Source organism: Protopterus annectens, chromosome 1.part2 (genome assembly GCF_019279795.1).
Source record: "Protopterus annectens isolate FY-2018-M chromosome 1.part2, PAN1.0, whole genome shotgun sequence".
Lineage (NCBI taxonomy): Eukaryota > Metazoa > Chordata > Ceratodontiformes > Protopteridae > Protopterus > Protopterus annectens.
In genome coordinates this window covers 570,414,675-570,433,287 of record NC_056727.1, presented here as the reverse complement: position 1 = coordinate 570,433,287, position 18,613 = coordinate 570,414,675, and the positions used below count along the sequence as shown (strand labels likewise).

General features: G+C 45.0%; 1 protein-coding gene across 1 annotated transcript in view; it reads right to left on the bottom strand.

The window, feature by feature from the left end:
• The window catches only part of MTARC2 (mitochondrial amidoxime reducing component 2), a 331,710-nt gene that overhangs the window by 49,184 nt on the left and 263,913 nt on the right, over window positions 1-18,613 (bottom strand). Inside the window, exons 5-6 of the mRNA XM_044060177.1 lie at window positions 315-376; window positions 152-223 (exon numbers count right to left, since the gene is read on the bottom strand). Of these exons, the coding sequence (XP_043916112.1) occupies window positions 152-223; window positions 315-376 (134 nt within the window). The remainder of the gene's footprint in view (window positions 1-151; window positions 224-314; window positions 377-18,613) is intronic.

The window sequence follows — 18,613 nt, the reverse complement described above, 5'->3', positions numbered from 1 at the left end:
AGTATGTAAGTATGAAGTTGAACATTCAAGACACAGTATGCTAGAATCAGTTATTCAGTGGACACAGCAAGAAAATTGCACATCAAAGCATAAGCAGAAAGTGGAATCAATCATGTAGTATCTAAGGAAAAAACAAAATGTTTATGAATACCTTTTCAGTGTTTCCAGAGGCTCAATCCTGTCAATAACCCCAGTGTCTGGATTCACGGTTGTTAAAATGCATCTGCAATTAAAAAAAACATAAAATTACTTATATGCGGGTAATGCAAGTCTACCTTACAAAGATTAAACAATATTAAGTGACCAGTCCTCACCTGGGACAAGCCATTACACGAACCAGTATTACAGAGCCAATCTGAATGTGATCCCAGGAATCCTATTGGGTAAAAATGAAAAAGTAGTGTAATTTTCATTTTCTTCTATGCATAGTACTAGACGTTCCAGTAACATGCTTTGTCCACACAAACTAAAAACACTCAAATCTCTTACAAATCTAATCTTAATAATACATTCATCTGCAGTACAGATGATTAAGCTGCTGTAGTCCTAGTGTCATTTCAAAGCCAGACATCCTTGTCCATGGATACAGCAACTCTTGTCAGCTGTTTAAAATATTCAACACCCAACATGAAATAAGATTAGGTATCTGTGTTGTTCGTCTTTCTTATTTACTATAAGTTATTATTTTAAAGTGATTCAGTTACAGCTGCATGAAAAAAGGAGCAAGAAATGCATGAAGTTAGAAACAACAACCTTATCACATCTGATGCCAAACCATATTGTACTCACTGCCACAAGTGGCAGAAATCAGGCTCCCATTCAAGGTTGCTGAGTTCTCCCTCTGATAAAATGAAGAGCTCACACTAGATAACAGGGCAGCTCCAGGACATTTTGTAGAGATAAATGAGTTTGCCTTGGGCCAAGTGAGATTTCTGCAGTACAAGTGAGGGACTACTGCTGGAGACAGGGATGTTTCAACCACCCTACTAATTGTCACCTAACTCTCACCAGAGCAAATGGTTTAGAAATGGATGCAAGGCCAGACTTTGGTATTGCACAACACAAGTCTGGCAATTAACATCTGTAATATTCAAGGTAACAGGAAGTATACCCCTTATTTGTTTTTTAAACAAACCTGTTCAAAATCCTGCTCCCTGTCTGTCACTTAGTAATGTTTTACAAGCTAGTGTCCAGGATTTCTTTGAAGTAGCTAAGTCTATAACAGTATAGTAAGCCAAAGAGTTCCCATAGAAGAATCTAAACTGCTCTTGTACTAGGCGACTGTCAGTCAGGGCTGTAAGGACAGATAAGAATACACACCTTAAAAGATGGGAATTACCACAGGGAAGGGTAATAGATTGGTTAGAAATATAACACGGTACTTTTTTGGGAAGATCTCTTGAGATGGTCCTTCATTACAAAGTCTCTCCAAAAGAGAGATCTTCTGGAAAAATGCTAAAAAGTATATCTTCATTCATAGAGTCAGTGTCTAGACCAAGAGGGGAATTTATATAGCCTTTTCACCCTTCTGTAAACATTACGAAGGAAGGGGAGGTGGTGGTCTGTTTCTGTTTTTTGAAGTTGCTGTCCCTAACATATATGCCTTAAAAGATTTTTGCACATCAGAGAAACTACATGAGAAAAAAAAAAACCCTCCACATGCTTTTTATAATCACTGAACACCACAACAGGCACTCTGGATGTCGGGGTGGGGGGGGGGGTCAATGCACAAGCCCAAGACACTCCATAATCTGCCTTCCATGTATCAGGTATTCATTTCCAATAAACGACTGTTGGTTTGCAAACAAGCATCTGACTTCCAGGTGTTCCAATATAACGGCATGATTGCCACCCATTAAGCCTGATGCAGAAACATGGCAAATCTCTGATGCAGATATCCTAAGAAAAGCAAGTTTAAAGTCCACCTTAAGAAATCTAGCTATCTGGAAATCAGCAGTGACAAGCACCCATTTGACTACCTGTAATAAAGTGCTCAGTCTGTCAAATTCTTATTCTTTTACTTGCATCTCCTGTAGAAGCAACACAATGACAGAGAGGAAGAAAAAACGAAAAGCTCATCTGACACTAACCTTCAGTCTAGGCAAGCAAATCTTTACTTTAAAAGCAGTAGGAAGAGCGATCTTGCGTAGTACAAAAAGCCTCATTCTTCTTGCCTCTTGACACCTGCACTTGTAGGATACCTGATGGATGTTAATTACTCTTATGCTTTTTAGACTTTTTAAAAAAAGAAGTTATGTACTCACCATAATGTTTCATCTGAGTAGTTACACTTCATTTGTCAGCAACCTGTGGGTTACGGATCCGATATGAATCCAAGCCGGCAGCTTACCAAGCTAAAAATCCGAGCTCCAAGCTCCTCCCCCTTACTCATACTACACTGCAACCTCCTTCCAATCCTCAAATCGAGTTTGCCACCCATTGCGTAACACACAACAACCTAAGATACCAAAAACCTGACCCGAACACATACACCAGGTTCGTCAAACTCAGGACGCCAAGCCCAAACAGGGAAATAAACCACCAAGGTCAGGGAGAAGGAGGGAGGGAAGGTTGCTGACAAATGAGGTCTAATTACTCAGGTGGAACATTATGGTGAGTACATAACTTCTTTATCTGAAGTAGTTAACTTCATTTGATCATCAACCTGTGGGACAGTGTCTCCAGCTACCCAAAATCTTGGGAGACCCTTAAGGAAGGATATTCCAGAGCACTGCAGAGCCAAAGGAAGCCCTTCCTCTAGACACCATATCCAGCTTATAATGACTAATAAAAGTGTGAGAGGAAGCCCAGGTAGCTTCTGAACAAATATCATCCAGGGACACTCTAGACCAGAATGCAGCAGAAATAGCCATAGAATGGGTAGAATGAGCATGAACCCCTTCTGGTTCTGGTAATCCGAGTTCTTTATATGCTTGTAAAATACAAAGTGAAATCCATTTATCAAGAGTCACTTTCAAAACTGGTTTCCCTAAAAAGGGTTTAGCAAAGGAAACAAAAAGCTGATCAGATTTACGGAAAGGTTTGGACCTATGTAAGTAAAAATGTAACTACATGGGAACATCCAGCAAATGAAGTTTGTATTTCTCTTTATTTTGAAAATTAGGGAAAAATACAGGCAAATTAATAGACTGATTAATGTTTGACTCCAAAGCAACTTTAGGAAGAAAAGACGGGGTTAGTCCTGAGAGACACCCTATCCTTATGAAAAACTAGGTATGGAGATTTCATACATAGCACTTGAAGCTCCGACACTCTCCTGGCTGAAATGATAGCTACCAGGAAGGCTGTCTTCCATGACAAGAATTTCAAGTCAGTTGATGCTGTAGGCTCGAACGGGGGTGCAACCAAGGCCTGAAGAACCACTGTCAAATCCCACGGAGGGGGAGGATTTTTGATAGGAGGTCTCAGAAGAAAAGTACCTTTAATAAAAGTCTTGCGAATTCTGATAGCAGCTAGAGAACCTGAATTTTCCCCTACGTGAAAATGGGATATAGCTGCCAGCTGGACTTTCACTGTGGAAGAGCAGGCCCCTTGCTGGAACATATGAGACAAAAAGTCTAACACCACTAGAACTGGAGCCGTAAAAGGATCCAGATTTCTCTGTGAAGCCCAAATGGAAAAACTTTTCCATTTACTACTGTACACTTTTCTGGTAGAGGACTTGTGTGCCGCTACCAGAATGGATTTAACTGGGGAAGAGATACCGGGAGTCCTGCCAACTTATAGAACTGGAGCAACCAAGCTGTGAGTTTGAATCTGCCCAGATTCAGAGGAGGAATTCCTGAGGGATGACGAATGAGATCCGGAATGGGATTCAAAATCCAGGGTGGAGCTAGAAGATGAAACAGTAGGCAAGGGAACCACACTTGTCGATGCCAGAATGGGGCTATGAGGATAAACCTGCTCCCCAACCGATGAGCTTTCTGTAAGAATTCTGTCATGAGAAGAAGCAGGGGATATGCATAAAGACCAGGTGGCCAAGCATGGACAAGAGCATCTCTGGGGACTTCCCCCGTCGGGGGAATCAGAGCGAAAAACTCACTGCACTTCGTGTTGGATGGCAATGCGAAGAGATTGCAACAAGGCTGACCCCACCTGAGGAAGATCTGTTTCGCTACATAAGGGTTCAGAGACCACTCAAAGATGAAAGGATAGTCCTGCTCAATTTTGCTGCCAAAATGTTGGACCGACCCGGGATGTGTGTTGCCATCAGAAAAGGGTTGGTGGAGATCGCCCATTCCCACACTCTCATGGCCTCTCGACAAAGTGGATAGGATCTGGTTCCCCCCTGTTTGTTGATGTATCAGACCACTGAGATATTGTCTGACTGGATCGCAATAGTTCCCAGAGGAAGAGAAGTATGAAGGACCTGCAACACTAAAAGGACTGCTCTCATCTCTAGAACATTGATATGCAGAATGGTCTCGGTTGGGGTCCAAGTGCCTTGGACAGTCCTGCCCGGGCAATGCTCCCCCACCCTAAGCGGGAGGCGTCCATGGTCAATGTGGCTTGGGGCAGAGGTGAAACAAAGGGGCATCCTTCTCGCAGATCCTGGGATTGAAACCATCACATGAGAGAAGCTTTGCACACTTTGCTTAGAGGAATCGGAAAGTCTAGAGACTGCTATAGTAGGGACCACTGAACTTGTAACGTCTACTGTAAAACTCTCATATGCAGATGTGCACAAGGAACCAGATTTATAGCTGCTGCCATGGACCCTAGGGCTCTCAGGACTAACTCTGCTGGAGGTGCATGAGTCTGGAGAAGTGCCAAGACATGAAGGGCCAGGCGAAGTCTGTCCGGGGTCAAAAATATCCTGGCCTGATGAGAATCTATTCTTGTACCTATGAAGTCTAAAATTTGAACAGGTTGAAGAGAAGACTTCTTGAGGTTTATAGTGATACCTTGCAGATTCGACAACTGAAGAAAAAGGTTTCTGGCTAGTACAAGTTGATGCCTGGTGGGGGTGGTGAGAAGTCAGTCGTCCAGGTACGGGAAGACCTGAATGCCCTGAAGCCTCAAGAGAGCTGCTACAACTGCCATGACCTTGGTAAACACCCTGGGGGTTGTGGTGAGACCGAAGGGCAAGACCCTGAACTGGTAGGGACTGGCTCCTAGCCGAAAGCAGAGGACCCTCCTGGATCGCCTGTCCATCAGAATATGATTGTATGCATCCTTGAGGTCTGCTGAGCACATCCAGTCTTCCTCCTGCAAGAACGGCAGAATGGATTGTAAAGTGACCATCCGGAACTTCTTGGTAATGGACAGGTTCATTGTGGATAGGTCGAGAATTGGCCTCAAGTCCCCCATCTTTTTTGGCACCAAAAGGAACCTAGAATTGATGCCTGATCTGGACTGGTCTGGGGGCACTAGTTGGATTGCTCTTTTGTCTAGCAGCTTTTTTATTTCCAAAGCTGCCACCTCCCTTTGAGCGGGTAAGATGTCCGGGAGGCACCTTTTGGATAGGGGACTGTTTATGAAGGGAATAGAACAGTCTCTGGATATTATTCGAAGCACCCAGTGATCTGACGTGATGGACTCCCACTGAGCTAGGTGCCTTGAAAAACACCCCCCGACTGCCTGCAGAGAGGAGTAGTCGGGCAATCCCCCAGGGCTGCTGCGTTGGCCGGTTGGAAAAAGGCTCCCATGACCCAAAGTTCTTCGGTCCCCCTCTGCCCCTGGGACGGCGTCCTCCTTGTCCCCCATCTGCCTCTAGGGGGGGAAGAGGAGTCCGAAGCGTTCTGGGACTGTTGAGACTTCTGGAACCATAACTTCTGCCCTCGCTGGTTTCTGGAGAATGACCTTTGAGAGTTGGAGAAGCAGATCCCGATGGCCGACAGCGTTTTCCCATCCTTCTCGCTCTGGACTAGCGTATCTCAGATGGTCTTCACGAACAGGGTCAAATCATCAAAAGAGGCATTAGCGAAGGACGTCTTGAAAGGTTCAAAAAAATCGCAAAGCCGGAGCCAGGCATAATGCCTCATGGCAATACCGGACCCAGCTGCCCTAGAGGCTCCTTTGGTGGCATGAGAGTAGATGCATGGACGTATTCGAAACAGACTTGAGAGTGACCATACGAGCCGAGAATGTCCATTTATCCTTGGCCGAAATGGACTCCAGGGGAGACTCCATGCACTCTTTCACAAGGTCATGTTGAAGTCTAATTACGTTGGCCATGTAATTCAGTGCCCTAATAGCAAAGGTAGTTGACGCAAACATCCACTTTCCAAGACAATCCATCATCCTAGACTCCTTGTCCGGAGGATGGACCGAGGAAATTTCCTGGGCCAGTTCCTTTTTGGTGGCCACCACCATGGCATCAACTGGTGAACCCTTACTCCAAGTGGGCTCTATAGTGTTCGGTGAGGTCCACCAGAGGGTCAGCTGGGGAAAACACCCAAGAGGTAGATGGGCCTGCATTGAACACCTCCAGAAATACCAACTCGTAAGAGGAAGGTTTTTGGACAGACCTGCCCTCCCCAAGCAAAGAATTTCCATTATGTCTCCAAAGGAGACATCTATGAGGGGGGCGATCTGGGAGAACCTTCCCCTTCCTCCAAGTCGATATCCTCAGTGAGGGACTCGGGGGGAGTCCATGTGTCTCCTCTTGCACTGGCATTTGTGAGGGGCCTGCTTGGGGGGACTCTCTGGAGAGGGCTGACAAACAGTCTCATATTCCTCAAGGGGAACCGTCTGGGGCATATCGAACACAGACTGCCCCTGGGAGGTCTGGATGATGGAAGACAAACTCAGTTGCAAGGGAGCAGGGCTGGACTCCGAGGAAAGAGTGAGGGGGGGTCTCGATCCTCCAGAGAGAACCCTCTCCACAACGTCGAAAGCCAAAGGGGAACCAGCTTCCCTGAAACTGGTGGGGCAGGTAGCCATGCCCCTCTGATACGATGAGGGGATCGGAGCCAAGGCCGGAACAGCTGGACCCAGAGGGATGGTATGCCCCGACCACAATGGGGTTGAAGACACACTCATCACTTTGGATCCGATGCCCAGATCTCGGCTCCGAGAGCTCAGATCCGACAGCAGATCTGACAGACTCGAGGGCATGGCTGGCATCAAGGTTGGAGGAACTATCGGCTTCGACCCCCTGACTCCGGGACTCCCCGGATCCATGGACTCCGAAACCCAAGGGTGGATTGGAGAAGGAGCTATTGGGGCAAATGTCGGAGCCAAACTCCCCGCTCCGGCTGGGGGGGCCAGCAAAACTCCCATCTGCAATTGAGTTTGCAGGAACCTTCTCATCATCCGGTCCATGTCAGCTTCAGAGAGGCTCCTTGTGGATCTCGAGGACGCCACCGACACTGGCCGGGAGGGCTGATGCGATGACTCCCTTGAAGCGGTCTGAGCCACCGGCTCCGGGGAGAATTGTGGAGAATGGAGCCGAGGAGAAGATGGCCTAGCAACTTAGCTTGGAGTAAAGATCACTTTAGCGGGGGGGGGGGGACGGATCCGAATCCGCTTGCTTCTTGCAACCCCTCTCCCTGTCTCTATCTCTCTTTTTCTCTCTCTCCTTTTCTTTGTGTTTCTCCTTCCTGGCCTCTCTCTCATCCTGTTTGGAAGTGAGTGTGAGTCCCAGACAGGGGAGGAGGGCCGGAAGCCTGAACAGCTACAGCCGTGGTTGATTCTGCAGGTTAATGACCCACCAGAATCAGCTTGGTCCTGCGAACCCGCAGGGCCCGGGGGTTGAATGCTGCCAATATCGTGCAGCCCGATGTGAGGTGAGGTACCCCTAGACAAACCATGCACAGTGTGACCATCGGCCTGTGACAGCTTATGGCCACACTCTGTGCATTTAGAAAACATTGGCTTTTGTGTCTCAGATATATTACACTAACTAGGCTAACTAGCCAAGCACACACACACATGCATGCCAGGGCTACACTGGGTGAAAGTTTTAAAACTTTCCTTCTCTACTACTTTTTTTTTTTTTTTTAAACGCAAAGCCCGAGGATAAAGTGAGGAAAGAGAACAACTATTTAAACATTCACACAAACCACACAGATAGAAAGTTTGCTAAACTAACTATACCTGCCTGGAGCTCAAGAATCCCGTGCTGGCAAAGCCACAGCACAGGAGTTCTGAGGATTGGAAGGAAGTTGCAGTGTAGTATGGGAAAGGGGGAAGAGCTTGGAGCTCGGATCTTTAGCTTGGTAAGCTGCCGGCTCGGATCCGTATTGGATCCGGAACCCACAGGTTGATGATCAAATGAAGTTAACTACTTCAGATCAAGAGATTATCTCAGTCTCTCTGCCCCTTCCCCAACCTCCATCCCCACCCCAAACAGACATCTTTTTAGACAAAAAAGTTTAAATTTTTTTCCTACAGATTTCTGACAGGCAGTAAAAGAGGTAAAAGATAACAGCAACTAATCTAGTATGGTCAAGTGGTCTAATTCTACTAGGTAAAAATTCTGCAGAAGATTCACCACTTTCTACAGTGTGATTCTCTCCTAAACAAAGAAATGGAATTGACAAGGACATCTTATGGAGAACAGTGATACTTATAAGAGAGATTGCTATTAATTTTCTCTTTGAGATTATCAGGAACCACACTAAATCAAACAACACAGAATCATAAACAATATATTTTAACTTAATCACTTGTTAAGCATTTAAGAAAATTGACCTTGCTCAATCACTTGGGCAACAATGGCACTGGCAAATATACACATTTAAAAATAAAAAAAATACACACACATGCACACACACACACACACACACACACACACACACACACACACACACACACACACACACACACACACACACACACACACACACACACACACATTAGTACAGCCACTCAACCAGCATATTTTAAGAAATAAATCAGTGTACCTGGGGAAAACTTATGCATATACACACAACATGCAAACTCTACAAAAAAGGTACCAGAATCAGGACAGAATCTAGCATGTACCCATGGCTAATCCCCATTTATATTATGAACTCCTGCAGCAATCATCCTTATGATGAGCATCTAAGTTTTCAAACGCCTCAGTGTTAACAAAACTGACAATGGATGATTGTTATATGTTAAGAAAACTGTTTAATGATCTGATATTATCTGTACTCTTTTACTGTTGTATATAACAGGAGAAGCATACTGTGTGCATCACTTAAGTGCACTACCACCACTTCCAACTTTTCTTGTCCAGCACACCAAAATCACATCTCTTTTATTTCCACACACCTACAGTAAATACACTAGACAATAATATACAAAATGTTTAAAGTAAAGTCTTTTTGTACCAATATGCTCAATGAACTCTGACTTTGCAAGGAAGGGTCTTTCCACGCTCTTTGCATGGGATATCCAGTTAGAAACAGTCTGCTTCCTTTCCATAACATAAAATGAAAAGCTGATCCAAAGTTCTAAAGTCCTTTGTTCTGCAATATAGGATCACAGCTGTCTGTGGAAATTCAGAGTATACAGTATTCTCTCTCCGGGATTCATGAAGCTTGCGCCAGGCGCCGGAGTAGCGTCAGCGATCTAACGCCACATATGGCCGCTGAGCGATTCAAGTACGAGCTGTTTCCACGTGCACTACCAGCGTATGCCAGAGCTGTGCAGCTCCCGGAGCATGTATGCTAATTACCCCATGCACAGCAGTGTAGCATGCAAATGAAGGTATATAATGATTCATGAAGTGGTGCAGGCATAGCGTAAGCATGAAGAAATGTAAACCAAAAAAAAAAAAACGGTTTACATTTTGTCAAACATAAAATCAGAGCCATGAAAGCGGACCAAACTTACGTATTATAATGTTAATATATGCCAATGGCTAAATATATAGCCAATGGCATAACAAAACATGCACAACACATAAAAAATAACATTTAATGTCATGGCCACACTAATGCAAAGTAAAACCGCAGTGCATCTGTGTGCAAACGGGATCACAAGGAAAATATATTTAGATGTCATAAAACTGCAATGTAACACAATTCATGAATTCCCCATAATAGTCAATGGCACGCATGCTACATCACAACCATGGCGCAAGGGTTGCTAAGGGTCTGTGACAGTGTTCTGTGCGGTAACTAGGAATTAGTAGTCAATGCCATGCAAATGAGTCAAGTAATACTGAATCGCAAATGCCCCGCCGGCATAAGGATCTACCACCGAGGAGTGGCCTGGAGGTAAACATGACATCAAGAGAGGGGTGCGCCACCGTAGCTGTAAGCACATTGGATCATTGCTAATCCGGGTTGCCTGTTGCTAAGCAAAGCCGTAGGATAGGGGTGTGGAATTAGCTATAGCTTTGCTTAGCTGAGAGCACACAAGGTAACCGAAAGTGCATGTGAACGTGGATGAAAACGTGCTTGAAACCTGGTAAATGGCTGTGCGAGGCGCGCACCACAGCTAAAACAGGAAGGATATAAGAAGACAATAAGGAAATGCTGCAGCATGGTAATTGAGTACAAATGAATAATTAACACCTACGAACTCACAGTGGGCCATACACAACAGCTAACAAGACTGCTAGCAGCTACCTGCAGAACAGGAAAGGGGAGGTGCCGTACTGCAAAGAAATGAGAACTGTCACAGCAGAACATAGCAAACTTGCAGTAGATCAGCTACATAACACATTTCGCAACACAATCCTGGATTGGGAAAGTACAAAACAAGAAAGCAGGCAGCTGGATGCATGCCTGACAATGGGAGGGGAATCGGGTTGAAAATTAAAGTAAAGGTCAATAGATGAACCACGGCAGCCAAGTGTAAGTCAACACCAAATGCCCCACAATAGCAGTACCTGCTGTAAAACCAATAATTAAGATACCCCGCAGCCGGAATTGCACAAACACACCCAACTACACCAGCATCATCCATTGCACAACAGTATAAGGTGTGAAAGCCCCACACACACACTTGCGTATTCCCAGACACTCTGCACCATTGGTGTATACAGACGGGGAAGTTTTAATATGTACATGTTAGGGGCTGCCATAGCTTTGATTCACCAGCATGTGTTGGAGATTGACGGTGGTGTGGAGGATGATGCTGACAACCATCTCAGGCATCGGGGGAGGAGAAGTGTTCAGACCCAGGGTAACGTACCAACGGCTACATGATCTGGAGATAGAGCATTACAGGGTGGACAGGGACATCATACAGCAACTTGTTGAGCTGTGTTGGCCACGCATCAGAGCCAGAAGTAACAGAGGGGAACCCATCCCAGTGGACATGAAAGTATGTGTAAGCTTGAGATTACTAGCCACAGGTACCTTCCAAAGGCCAACTGAGGATATCATGGGGATCTCACAAGCATCAGCATCCAGGGTACTCCAGTTCCTGGATGCCATGTTACCACATGCCAATGAGCACATATACTTCCCCCGAATGCAGTAGGAGTTGGCCAGCAATATGCATCTCTTTCACCATGTGGCAGACTACCCGGAGGTACTGGGTGCAATAGACTGCACGCACATACACATCAAGTCACCACCCGGTGAGCAGGGTAGGTGCTACATAAACCTCAAGGGATACCCCTCCATCAACTGCCAGGTCGTGTGCAATGCCCAGGGCATTATCATGGATGTGTGTGCTGGCAGCCCTGGAAGCTATCACAACTCCCACATCTGGCATGCCTCATAGCTGTATTGGGTATTTGCCAGGGGGGACATCCCATATGGCCACCTGGTGGGGAATGCTGACTATGCACCGGAACCGTGGATAACTCCCATCAGAAATGCACACACAGCCACGCAAGAATGCCATATCCCATCAGAAATGCACACATAGCCACGCAAGAATGCCATAATGAGGCACGCTCAGAAACCTGAATCATCATAGAGCACGTGTTTGGGATGCTGAAATAACGGCTCTGTTGCTTAGACATATCTGGTGGAGCCTTGCAGTACTCTCCATACACATGTGCCCACATCTTCATAGTATGTGCCATGCTACACAATATGATCCTGTGGAAACAGCTGCAGCAGGGACAGAATGGTGAAGGCCCTCACAGCCCACCACCAATGCCAAGGGACCCACAGGCACAGAATGACTCAGACCACGAACACCCTGTGCTAGCCCCAGTAGGCAGACGGAGGCATGCCCAGTATGCCCATGCCTTGGCAAAGAGGGGACGTATAGCACACACACTGACAGTGTAGGCACTCATGGACTGACACCCTTCTCCACCTGCACACACAGCAAACATGGATGGCACACACACACACACACACACACACACACACACACACACACACACACACACACACACACACACACACAAAAAAAAAACACCTGTAAATTGTCATGTATAGGTGGTCTACTGTGTGCATCCTACATAGGTAGTCCTCAACTATTGTGTACACAACCGCCATTGGCACAAGGTACGTCAATACCTGAACAGTAAATTAAGCTATCAGCATGTGTCCATACTGTATGTATAGGTTCATAAATACATAGGTAGGTACATGCCCAACTGCCGAGGCCACTCCTAAGCACAGGCAAAAAGTGTCTGCTGTCGCCACCCCATCGATTAACTAACTGCCCCTCTGTGGAGCAGAGCCAATTGCAGGATACCTGGGGTGTATCCACTGTTCCCCACCCACTCTGCAAGGATACCCTGGAGTGTTAGTGAGGGGTTTTGTATAATGTAATCAGGGATGTAGTTCCAAATAATGGGGAGTATCCTTGACAGGAATTTTCTCAGATGTTTACATGTTACATAGTATACCTTAAACACAGCTTGCATATATAGGTAGTTTTCCACAAAATAATAAACATGTGGAACACAACTGCTGAAATGTGCGTTAATCACCCTTGCACTACCAGTGCCTGCTCTGAGAGGTAAAGTAACACTGCCAGGATTAGAACACGAAACCCTGTACACAATCTTCACAATAACATACCACTAAGCTACCTGAGATGTACCAATGGCAGTTGTGTATACTGACAGGATAAAACACAAAAGGTAGGAACGTGTGGAAATAAGACAAAATGGCATGTACCCAATGAAAGGTGTATGTTTTATATATATATATATATATATACATATATATATATATATATATATATATATATATATACACACACATCATCATCATATATAGACAGAGAGGGAGAGAGATGTATGTCGATATATGGGGATATACATATATATGTAGATATATAGATAGGTTAACAACATCCACATAACCATGGAGGTACATATAAATGGGATACCTACCACATACCGACTACTTTACATACCGACGCTCGTAATCCCAAGGCTTAAGGTCCAAAAGAACACAGTACCGAAACACCAGATGTGCGAGGTTTAAAATCATGATGTTAAGGGACAGTTAGTCAGTGCTTCTGGTGTTGCGGTTCAGGTGGGTTACTGTGTGTAAGTGTGTTTCTAAGGGCTGTAGTGTGTATAAGTGTATGTTCTGAGTGTGGTGTGTGTTCTTGGGGGACTGTAATGTGTGGGTGGGGGTTAGCTTTGTGCTTCTGTTTGCGCAATCTAGGAGGTAGAATATTAAAGTGGGGGGTGTGGGGGCACAGACACCTACATGGGGGGTGTAGGGGGGGCTTGCCCACCTGCTCAGACATAGTGTAGGATGGTTTGTTTAGATGTGGTGGGTAGCAGTGTGTCTGTGTGTGCGTGTGTGTGTTCCATGTTCGTGTTACTTTCGTGAATTACTGTCGCTGTCGGTAATGTGGGGTATGGGAGTCTGGGCCCGGTACTGTGTGTGTCGGAACTGTGTGGTTTTGGGATTCCATAGGTATCCCATATACAGCGGTTGAAGTGTTCATATATGTGTATAACATGGACCATAGCAATCAGACATTCCACCACGACCAACCTTTATGAACAAATGATATGGAGAGTATATGCCTATACACTATTACAAATATGTGCTATGGACATGAGCCAGTGACAGTGTTGCCACCTGTCCCACTTTGCAAGGACAGTCCCTCTTTGGGCAGTTGTGTCCTGACCAAATATATTAAACGTGGCAAATGTCCTGGGATTGTAGGACATAATTATGTCCCATATGTAATGTAATAGTTGCATACAATAGTACTTTCTGTATCTAAAATACCTACACGTTACAAGAAACAGGATAAGCAACTAAACTGCTACAAGAATAAGCTTATATTTAGGCAAGAAAGGAAAGTTCTATCCCTTGTACTAACTGTGGGTTTGTGTCAGCCTGTAAATTCTGATGTGTGTCTCAAAAATGTCCCACTATGGCCATATGAAAAGGTGGCAATCCTAGCCAAAGAGGGTCAGTCACCAACACAACTAGAATGACTGCAAATACCTATGACAGAAATACGCAGCTTTCATGCAGCAACACTTTATTGCATTCTGATGTATTTCCGAAAGGATTCAAGGACTAACATCACCTGCATGCTATACAGGAACCACATAACAGTACCTTAATGAATCAGCCTGCAATTACCATAGTATTAGTCCACTAAAGGATAGGTGTTCAAATAGGGAAGGAACCCTCACGCACATATCGATTATGTATAAAAGCAGTTCCTACACACCTGCATCTGCTATGCACACCCACCAACCTCACCCCCACACCCAAACAAATTACAATACAAACTGTAATAACATCACAAATCATTCACTCACTGTACGACATCTGCAGAAGCCTTAACAGACCTTGTCAGAGACACACACTAACATGGCCCTATGTGAAATAGTTGCTGTTATACAATGGAACAGCTGCTGGTGTTACAGGGTTTGTTTGCACTAATCCCATTTCAGAGGGTTGTGTGTACACAGGGATGTGTTAACAATTACTGAGCAACAGCACAGTATGCTACACATGTACACCAAATCAAGGATGTCTGGTGAGCACACTGTAAACCACATAACAGTTCATGCATAACCATACAGCCTTGAGCTGCCCAAACATCCTTGCCAGACTTAAACATCTGCAGAAGTATCAGATACAAACAAACCCTGCATAAGTAGCAATGTTCTGAAATATAACAGCTGTACTCGCATGTAGAACAAAATTGTCTAGCCATTACACACAATCCATGGGAGTCATGAAGCTAATATATCTCTGTCTGTCTCCATATAGCTGTTGAAATACATCACAAACACCACATACAGGCCATCTTCCTCGAAAGTAAGGCAAATAGACAACGCCCAAAAGGACTACTCAGTTATGCACCACTGTTGCCATGGTATCGGCTAACGGAGTAACTGCACAGCTGATGTGCATTTAATTAACTACTTTGGAACACCAATTGGTGGTCAGGATACCACATGTTACCGATATTTAACTAGAAAAGGATGGCTTATCACACATTCAAACCATCTGTATATACCAGCAGAACATTACAAAGAAGATTGAAACACAAACTGAAAAGGATTGAATCAACAGTTAACGACACCTCGGGTTACTAATAAGGTATGTAGAACAGTCAGTATGTCTGTGTATTTAGTACCTGTTCTGTAGTATTTAAAGTGCACAAAATCCATATAGTGGAAACAATTATCTTGTAGTGATGTACTGTTGAGCATACTAACACTTGTAGTATTTGTGTGTACTACTGTAGGTCACAAGGCAAACACTGCATACACCACAAGGGATGCTATATAAGGGCTTTGAACACAAATATTCCTCACTAGCTGCTGTCAGTGGCAGGGCTGGTCCAACAAGTATGTGCTATAACAGGGGAAAGTATATGTTGATATATTGTAACAGTACCCATATGTATGGGTGTATTACTGAGAATAACATATCGAAGGTTGACCCACTGTGCAATTATGATTTGCATTGTGGAATATTGTGCCAACAACTGTGTAATGTACAGTATTGTAGCCAGATATGTATTACAAGTTACATAGCATTACTGTTATGTTAGGCAAACATTAGTTATGTCTATTGGCATTTACAATACACAATAACAGGATACATATGACTTTTAGTCACCCGACAGTTTATCAGCATGATAGCAAAGTAAAATGGAAGAGCTAGTTAACTATCCATGCACATAAAACATGTAGTAAGTGCGAAGGTAGGTACTAGGCTGTCTTACCAAGGGTATTTATAAGCCTAGCTAGAGTGTTGGCTTTCACCACCCCCACAGGTTAGTTCCCTGTACCTCTGAACAGCAGAGCCATTAGTTCCCTGTGCCTCTGTCCAGCAGAGCCACTGCAGTGATCCCTGGGGTACATGTCTGTCTCCCATCCACACGTCAAGGTTTCCCTTGAAAAGTGCTAGTGAGGGGCCCTGCCTGATGTACATTGGAATCAAGTTCCAAAGCATGGGGAGTGTCTGGGTCAGGAATCTATCCGTCCAGCACATCCTAGTCATCGTTATGGTTAGGTGTATATCCCTAGAGCATGTGGCTCTCAGGGGCCTCTGTTTAGGTGGAGCATATCCAACAATACTGGGTTGGACATGGGCCTTGTATGTCAAGCAGAGATCACCTGGGAGTATACGGTATGCAACTGAGTACAGCTGGAGTTTCTTAGGTTGGGCTGCATAGATTATCTGTTTGAGGTCAGTAATCCTCTTGGTGTGGTACTGCTGTGGCCTTCCAAGCTGTTGCAGTTGTCTTGTAAGGTATATCCCAAATGGGGTGTTGTATCCTTTAATGGGTCTAATAAGTTGTGAGGAGAGAGGCACAATGGTCTCCTTTGTTCTGGATGCAAACCCATTAGAGATTAGGGGGAACATGTAGAAGGATATTCTAACCACCTTGTCATTATGGGCACTGAAGGAGAGATTGCTATCTACTGGGGTTCCCAGATCCCTTATTACCTTTTCTGTATGTAGGGGACTAGCACCTATGCGGTAGTCCACGGGTAATTAGTTATATCCAAAGGGGATGACTATACACTTTTTGGCATTCAGCTTGAGGCTATGATACTGACACCAGGTATCTGTCTCAGTGCGACCCTTCCAGAGGGTGTCTGTAACAGCTGGGGGAAAAAAAAGTATGTCCCCTAGTTTGCAGTCGTCTGCAAACCTTTTCAGCCAAAGCCCTCCTGTGCTTGCCTGTACGTCAGAGAATTATATGCCGAACATGAGGGGTTCTAAGACTAAGCCCTGGGGAACATCACTTGTAACTGGTATACAGTCAGACCTAGGGTATGTAATTCCCACTGTGTGGGTTCTGTCCGTGAGCCACTTTGCAAACCATCACATGACATAGGGGTTAATGTTCAGGCGGATGGGTATGTTGATAATACCAGAATGAGGAATGGTGTTGAAAGCCTTTGAGAGATCTAGGTAGGCTGTGTGGACCTCCTTACCCTGATCTAATGCCTTGCTAACTGTCTCTAAGAAGTCCAACAGGTTTAGGAGGCATGGTCTGCCCTTAACAAAGCCAAACTGGGAGGGGTCAAAGGTTTGGAGGTACCCAATGTCTCTGTGACTGAGATCCATGATGTGCTACATAGCCTTGCAGACCAGTCTAGTCAGGCCTATAGGGCAATAGGTCCCGTGGTCCGTTGTGGTGCCACCTTTGTGGAGTGGGATAACTGTTGCTGTGTGCCATTCAGGGAGCACTAAGCCCGATGCGAGGCTATTATTGAACATGGTGCGTAGGTGGGGAGCCAGTATGTTCTGAAGTTCGTGTAAAACGCAGCCTGGGATGTTGTCCAGTCCTATGGATGCTGTGATATTGGCTTTAGAGTGTGCAGCTTTGAGAGGGAGTGGGGAAAGGTAGCACTGAACCTATCTGCCAAGATGATGGCAATATCATTTGGTTCTGTAATGTTTGTGCCTTTGTGCTGTAACTCAGAGCAGATCTGGGTGTTGACATCTAGATATGTGACATAGCGATAGAATGCTTTGTGGTTGTTGGAATTAGTGGTGGTTTTGTTTTCGTAGCTAGCTTTGGAGGATCTTATAAGGGATCTCACCTTCTTACTGAGGCTGACCAGGGAGCTCCTCCACGCATGGGATTGTACTCTCATTTGTAACAGTGTCTTCCTCCTGTAGTACAGTTTGTTTATGGCAGGGGACCACCAGATTGGTTTCCTTAATTAGGAGTATAGCATCTTGGTTCTGTTTGGGATAGCACAATCCATGCACTTGTGTAAGTGCTTATAGAGTGCATTTGTGTAGGATTCAGCAGTTGTAATAGTATTGTCCATCTGCATGGGTGTCATGACGTTCACCATGTCTGTCTTAAAAAGCATGAAGTTGGCTTTGTAGACATAATATACTGTGGTTCCCTTAATGGGGAGTGGGGATGGGATGTGGATATCATTGGTGTTCAGCTCATGGTCAGATCTAATCAATGAAGTGTTGACTTCAGGTGTGGAGCACTGGTCACTCATGTTGGTAATGCCTAGGTCTAGGATATTGTTGCCCCTGGTGGGTGTGTGGTTATGTTGATCCAGGGCATTGTTGTTTATGAATTCCAGAAAGCGTTGAGCTAATGAGTTGGTACACGAGTAGTTTTCTCAGTTAATGGTGGGGTAGATTCAGTGAGACTACGTGATAAGTGTGGTGTGGTGTGAATGTTTACCTTCTCCACAACTGTCAGGGTCAGGCTTGGTTGGAGAGAGCTTTACCTCCACTTTGGCTAGATAAGTGCATCTCTCACAAGTTGTAGTGTTGGGTGGTAGGCGGAGAGGCTTGTCTGTGTACATGAGGCA